Source organism: Macadamia integrifolia, chromosome 11, assembly GCF_013358625.1.
Source record: "Macadamia integrifolia cultivar HAES 741 chromosome 11, SCU_Mint_v3, whole genome shotgun sequence".
NCBI classification, from domain to species: Eukaryota; Viridiplantae; Streptophyta; class Magnoliopsida; order Proteales; family Proteaceae; genus Macadamia; species Macadamia integrifolia.
The window spans coordinates 29,733,447-29,740,536 of NC_056567.1; the positions used below are offsets into that span (position 1 = coordinate 29,733,447).

General features: G+C 38.6%; 2 protein-coding genes across 5 annotated transcripts in view; one reads left to right on the forward strand and one right to left on the reverse strand.

Moving 5' to 3' along the window:
- LOC122094051 (tobamovirus multiplication protein 1-like) overlaps nucleotides 1-5,653 on the forward strand; it is a 10,983-nt gene extending 5,330 nt beyond the window's left edge. For all 3 annotated transcript variants that reach the window (XM_042664668.1, XM_042664666.1, XM_042664667.1), the window contains exons 7-12: nucleotides 422-494; nucleotides 630-675; nucleotides 784-847; nucleotides 1,076-1,129; nucleotides 4,923-5,000; nucleotides 5,102-5,653. In XM_042664668.1, the coding sequence (XP_042520602.1) occupies nucleotides 422-494; nucleotides 630-675; nucleotides 784-847; nucleotides 1,076-1,129; nucleotides 4,923-5,000; nucleotides 5,102-5,194 (408 nt within the window). In that variant the 3' untranslated portion in view covers nucleotides 5,195-5,653. The remainder of the gene's footprint in view (nucleotides 1-421; nucleotides 495-629; nucleotides 676-783; nucleotides 848-1,075; nucleotides 1,130-4,922; nucleotides 5,001-5,101) is intronic.
- A 718-nt stretch (nucleotides 5,654-6,371) lies between these two features.
- LOC122094304 (derlin-2.2-like) overlaps nucleotides 6,372-7,090 on the reverse strand; it is a 5,220-nt gene continuing 4,501 nt past the window's right edge. The window contains exon 6 of one of the 2 annotated variants that reach the window (XM_042665068.1): nucleotides 6,372-6,942. In XM_042665068.1, the coding sequence (XP_042521002.1) occupies nucleotides 6,760-6,942 (183 nt within the window). In that variant the 3' untranslated portion in view covers nucleotides 6,372-6,759. The remainder of the gene's footprint in view (nucleotides 6,943-7,090) is intronic. The other variant, XM_042665069.1, reaches the window with a different exon arrangement.

Genomic DNA, 7,090 nt, shown 5'->3' on the forward strand with positions numbered 1-7,090 from the left:
CGGTGGAAAGGTTCTTATGAAATTGATTACATTCACTTGGTTATTGGGGTTGGACCGTTGGAGGGGATATATATATATATATATATATTTCCTGGTAAGTTGGAGGGTTATGGCAGAAGGGAGGGTGAAGGGAGGACTCGACCCAGGGTCTTGGCTACAGGAAAGCCAAAGACTTGGGCAGATGAGCTAGCTGGAACCTTCTAAGACCTCTGATTTCGTTGCTTGTTGTATACTGTGTTATTTGCACAATCACTGTGCGCTATTACAAATTTATATACTCAAGGGGATTATATAGTTACATGAATTCATTATTTAAATCTTGATTAGTGCTTTAGGCATTTTGATGCCTCTATTATTTGGGGGTTTTTTTTTTTATTTTATATATATATTTCTGTATGATCAGAGACCATTTTTTTATCAGGTTTGTATTTGGATATACCTGTGGATAAATGACAACAGCGCTGTAGAGGTCGTTGGAAAGATCTTTATCGCAGGTTTATCATGAGAACTTTTATCCTTATCATTTTACGGTCAAAGAGGTCTCATGATGGTGCTTGAGACTCTTCCCCTAATATTTGTGTAATATCTTCACTTGCTGATGTGCAATTTTTTATTCATTTTCTTTCCAGTTGTATCATTTACTGCAGCACTCGGTTTCCTTTTTTATGGAGGAAGGTGAGTTTTTTCAATTTTAAAACCTCCAATAAATCTAGATTCTAGTTAAATGTATCTTTTTTTAGTTTAGATGCTTTTGTATGTACTAGAGTTAATGTGTACTTGCAGGCTATTTTTCATGCTGAGACGCTTCCCTATTGAATCTAAAGGGCGAAGAAAAAAGCTTCATGAGGTGCGTGCTTTTATGTTATCAAGAAAAGCTTCATGATGTACATGCATTTATGTCCAATGGTCCAATCTGTCTCTGACATGTGGGGTCTAGATAAAGTCAGTCTAAACTTTCCATACATGTTGTACATTTAGTTGGCCAACTAGTGATGGATACTTTATTGACATTCACTTTTCTTCCTGGCTGAGTAAATTCTCATTTTTGAGGCTCTAATTTGGTGTTTTATTGCAGGTTGGATCAGTTACAGCAATATGTTTCACCTGCTTTCTTGTCAGATGCTTTGTGGTGAGTAAAAGGTTTCTGGAAGTACTATTTATTAAATACTTTGCACAAAGAATTATGCTTAAAAAGAATCAACTTAGTTTTTTGTGCAACAATACTTCCTTTGGATATAGACCTTAATGCCTACATTGCCTGTGTCTTGCACCTGGAGGCACAAATAGAAGCTTCCAAGGATCACCTTTCAGTGACATCTAGGAGATCTGGAGTGTGAAAGGCTGATATGACAATCTAAATCATCTGATCTGTCTTTGGACTTGGCAAACAGTCGGGAAGAAAGTCTCTGGAAGAGAGAGTTATCTTTGTTTTCTGTCCCCCCCATGCCAGCAAAAAAAAAAGGTGGTCAGGGTATTGTAAGCCTTGTCCCTTGTGCAATACCAAAATCAAACCTGAAACTTTCGGATTTTGGCTTTGGCAGAAAAGAGTCTCGAGGCCATGAACCCTCGCTTCATCACAGCATGACAATTTTTGACCTTGCAGTTCTACTTAGTGCAACTTGAATTTTCATATTTGCATCAATGACTAAGCTGCATGGCAAATCATTATTCGCAGAAATGACTAGGCGTATAGTTTGGTGGAGTTAATAACTTGGACAATTGAGTTATTGATAATGAATTAAACAGAAATTATAAAAAATAAAAAACAATTACGCGCTTCCTGTTATTATTAAAAATTTCCAACCTAATGATCCAAGGTTATGCTGTGTCATAGAATTTGCTGAATTTGCTTCTTGGTGTCAACGTATTTCAGTTGTCTCTGTGCTAACACTATTGCAATAAATCTTTGGGAAATTATCTGGTACCACCCCTAAAATTGAAAATAACTTGGAGTAACACCCAAAAATGAAAATAATGTCCAGTAGACCCCTCACTTTGATAAAATTATATCTAAAACATCCATTCCATTATGTTTAAGGCGTTAAGTGATGATGTCATCAGTCATTTTTTCGCTAAATAGCCAATCTACCCTTATGGGTAAGTTAAGTTACTATAATGACCTTTGCCCCCAATTAGTAAAGCAGAGTTTGGGAAATACTTTCCCAAAATCCACAACTGCTGCTCTGATATCCCTTACTTCTGGTCGCCACTGCTGCTCTACTCCGTTCACCTGCGAAGACGACACCTAAGAACTCCTCTGACCTCCAAACCCATGAACGAATAAACCACTTCAAACAATCTAACAAATCTATTCAATTCCCCTAATCCACTTTCCTCTTCAAATGCCCAATTGGGATTGAAAACCACCACCGGTTTCGGATATAAACTATCTATAACCGCTTTCATAACACTCAATTTTGAAGCCTCCGACGCCAAAAACACAGTTACATTGGCGGAATTCAAGACTGTGTTATCATAATCAGTGATCGAAGAAAGGTCGATTTGTTCAACCTGGTTTGATTTTGATGATAGAGGCTCGAAGGCTTTGTTAGCTAATCTTGTAGAGGTAGGATCGGGCCATAAGATTAGGATCTTATGCGGAGAGCCTTTTCTTCTAATGGGTAGATCTCCGAGCACCTGGAGAGCGAGTTGGGACAAAGACTGCCGAATCGTCAATGACTGGGATCTCGATTCGGAACCTGGGCTGGTTCTGCTTCCTGAGCTTGCTTGCCGCGAGTCTTGGGTTGTTGAGGGGCTTCTCTAAGGTGGTTGAGAGACATGTCTTGGCTTGTAAGATGGCTTCTTCCTTACTGGTGGGTGGGGTGTAAGATGATAGTGAAGATTGTAGAAATAAAGGCCGATGGAGTAGCTGCTTATGGGGCAATAAGGAAAGGTGGAGGTGATGGTGTTCATAGAGATTATAATGGTGAGGTCCGTAAGGAGTTGGTTGAGATGGGAAGAGAGTTCTTGTTGAAGGCTTCAATGGAGCTGTGGGTTTTGTGATTTTAAATGTTGGTGTTCGAAGTTTGAGGATATTGGAAGCCATTTGAGTAAGGTAAAATAAATGGATGTTGTTAGTGCATCACAGGACACATGGGCACTTTGCGAGAAAAGGGATGGAACCCATAGTTGACTCGGACATAACCAGTGCAGTTTGTTTCTTGGCCGGAGTTTGCAGCGGCTCCATTTGCATCCTCGTCACGGCGTCGTGGTCGTGGGTGGTTTTAGGATTGAATCTGAAACCAAAACAATTGGTCTGATTTGGAAATGGTTTCTTGTCAATTTGGGTTGGTTTAGCATGTATATTGATACTTGGACCTTCCATGTAATGGTTTGAAAGAAAATGGACTCTATTTAGAGTTTAAGTATTAGGGTAAAAGGGACATTTCTCATTTTCAATTAATGGTGTTACAAGTTAGGGTTGCAGTAGACATTATTTTCATTTTTTGGGGTTACTAAGTTATTTTTGATTTTAGGGCTGGTACCAGATAATTTCCCTAAATCTTTTATATTGTTGTGTTCATGAGAATTGATCTGAGCTTGTCATTTATTTAAGACCTAATAATTTTCTGGCCCTTACATGGTGCCAGATGGTGCTAGAGAGATCAGTAACTTCGTAGTATTTATTTGTGTGAGAGAGGGAGGGAGGCAGAAACTGTTAAAAAATTTCAGTCCTGGCATCTATTAAGTGGATCAATTGGGGGTGTCCATAGGCTGGTCGAGGAAGTAGTTTGGGGATGAATTTGAACTCCCATTCAAAACTCAAAAAATGCTTCTTTCAGGTGGTCAGGCCCAGACCATGTGCACTTGTGGGATCAATATCTTGTCTTTTGTTGTGAACCCTCAAATGTTCAGTGTTTTGAAATGGGGGAATAAATGTAAACACTGAGTGGCCTCGGTACCTGTTTGAGCATGAGGGAAACTTCTGTACTTTTATTCAATCCTTAAGCACGCAATAATTTATTATGATCAATACTTGGAACATGAATGGAATTAGTTGAGGATTGGGTAGCATTGTAGTAGTCAAGAGAGGAAAATATGAAATGTCAATTCCAGACTTTATCTTCACCTGTTTGCTTCTTTCGGCTAAAGTGGTGGTGTGGTTCATGTATCTGGAAAGAATCGAAGTTCTCAAGTGCTAGGATCACACCTTAAATGCGTCAGATTTGACAGAATAAAGAAAATTGGAAAATTTGACAAAAATATGGAATTAATGCAGTTTCAGGAAAACCATATTATTTAGGTAATTACCAAACACTCCCTAGACCTTGTACTCATGAGTTCAATATTTTGAATGTTAAGAGGAGAATGGTAAACTGGGACTAGAAAAGAAGCCTTGTAACCGAACAAAGACGAGCTACACTGCATTGAAATAATATTTTTTCGGTTGGTTCAATCTCAATTCCATATTAATAGCATGTGCATTTTAGATGGTAGAAATATGTGCATCTGTGTTTCCAGATCCCCCAACAAGGAAGCATTGAGGTTGCCCTGAGTTAGAATTGTTATAAATATAATCCCTGCTTCCCCACCTAGAGAACCCCACTCAAGAGTCTGTACCATGAGAACTTGCATGATAATATCACTTATTTTGTACTGGTGCCGATCTGGTTAAGTATAAGGAGTCATTATTGGCTTTGAATATAGCATCATCACTAGGGTTACACCGTTTCATGAAGTTTTACATGCCCAACTTCTTGGTGTTTGCATTTGTTTAGCAATCTGAGGTATCTTTGGTGCATCTTTTTTATCTCTAATTGCTTGAGTTGGTCAATTTATCCACCTTTAGTTGAACGTAAACCCCAATTTTCTCCTATTTTTGTTCCATTTTTTCCCCCTTGCAATGGAAATATATTGTTAGGCTGCAAGGTATTGGTTGCATGCCCTGACACTGGTATTAACTCAGGAGTCGTGAATTGCAGGTAGCATTATCCGCTTTTGACTCAGATGCATCTCTTGACGTGTTGGATCATCCGGTTTTGAACTTCATCTATTACATGGTAATATTTGAAGCATATGCTGATATATTTACTTCAAACTTCATTCTTCAGTAGCATCCATGCTTTTCTTAGATTTTCTCAAGAATTGACTGCCAAAACAGCTGGTTGAGATCCTGCCATCTGCACTTGTTCTCTATATCTTGCGGAAGCTACCGCCCAAAAGGGTATCAGCACAGTACCACCCAATCCGTTAAGCCAGCCTAATCTTCATCCTCGAAGGTTCACTTATTTGACTCAAAAAGTCTTGGATAAACAAGACAAGCAGACATGCGGAGAAAATGGGTGCAGACACATGGCAATATTACTGCATGTTACATATATGGTGCTCTTCCATGCTCGTGGAAGAGATTGTTAACCGGGTTGCAGGTCTTGGTTTTGGAAATGTCATCAAGAGTTTTGAGTATTTGATAATGTATGCATATCATTCATTTGACAAATTGATGTGGAAGTTTTGCAGGGTGTTTGTAGTTGTTGTAGAGGGTCCCAAATTTCCATTTATGTTTTCTGAAGAATTCAGATTTAGCAAGGGACCTGCAAAAACAAAATTTGTGACGCCGAAGTTGTACATTTATTTATCAATTTCTTTCTCTTTAGGGGTAGCAGATTTTGGATTTGATGAGTCGAGTCCCAAAAATGAATTTCTTTTTTTTCCATACCTTTGATTTCTGGGTTTTTTTCTACACATTCTCCTATTCTGCTCTGGACTTTTATTTGGGCCAGTTACCTAATTATCATATGTACCAATAGAAAGCTTTCAATTTTTGTACTCTTCAATATCTCCAACTATCCAGGCGGTCATGAATTTTTCTTTTTATTGGAAGAGGTGCTCAGGGCCTCAGGCTGGCCCAAACAATACTTGGTTCCTTTGTGTACTTTCTAGCTTATGAGAGAGAGAGAGAGAGAAGGGCAAGCCATGAAACTGAAGCCATGAGTTATTCAACAAAAGACATTGCTCTGGTTCTGTGATTAACTCTCAAAATTAATCCACGTCTATTTCTCTCTCCTTGGAAGTTTTTGAGTGTCAAGATACCCAGAAAAACAAAAAAGGCTCTTTTGACACTATTTTATTTAAGTTTTAGGAACTCGAACATTTATGAGAGAAATATTCTTGGATTTACCGTAATTGGAGCTGCAAATTCGATCCTGCTTCTGGTTGATCCCTTTCGAAAAAAAAAGTGGCTAGCACATATTTGGGCTGATTATTACCAATTCCTCAACAAGCAGGAACCTCTTTAAGACCGACGGTCAAGGCTGGGTGAGAAAAACAGAGGAATTTTTTGCCCTTTTAGTTAGACTAGAAATCTTTAATTTCCACTAAAGGTCCAGGCCCCATATTAGAAAAAAAATATTTGACTGAGAGTAGAAGCAGAATTGACTGTCAAAGAAATTTGTCAGAACAAATAAAATTGAGATTACAAGAAAAATTCAAAGGGAACATTGTCCTCAAGCTATATTATATAATATACACAATGGAAATGGATGCATATTTGCAGAACATCCAGTTTAAAGACTCAACTCAGACACTATGTAACATCTGCCTGAATTAGGAGCACCAATGATCTATAATTAAATCCCCAATCATCAACATTGTCATTTCTTGTTCAGACATCAACCACTAAAGCTAAATCATCACCATGCCTTGCACTTGATCAGATTGCATCTATCAAATTATAAAAGGCCATTGCTTAGATCATGTGTAGCCCTCCAACAATTTCCAGGGAAAGATATCAACAATGTCCATACCCCCAAAGATGTTTTTCTAATCTTGGTGAATATCTTGTGCTGGAGGAGCAGCAAACCTAACATTTGCAGGCCGGGTTACCACAACAGTATCATCAGCAAACAGTGACTTGATAAATGCAGGAGTCCTTAGAGGTCGACGACCTGTCATCCGTGGGTAGACATCTTCAAGGAAGTAATAGGCATGACCTGCTATCATTCCCTGAAACATGAATGTGATTTTTTAGTAGCCAAGCTATGGGGCTACGCATAAATAAAATTATGTATGGGAATAACCAGACACAATTAAATTATACCAAGCATGATTATCACTATACATCAATGGTGCCCCCCTCAAACCCCAACCCCCA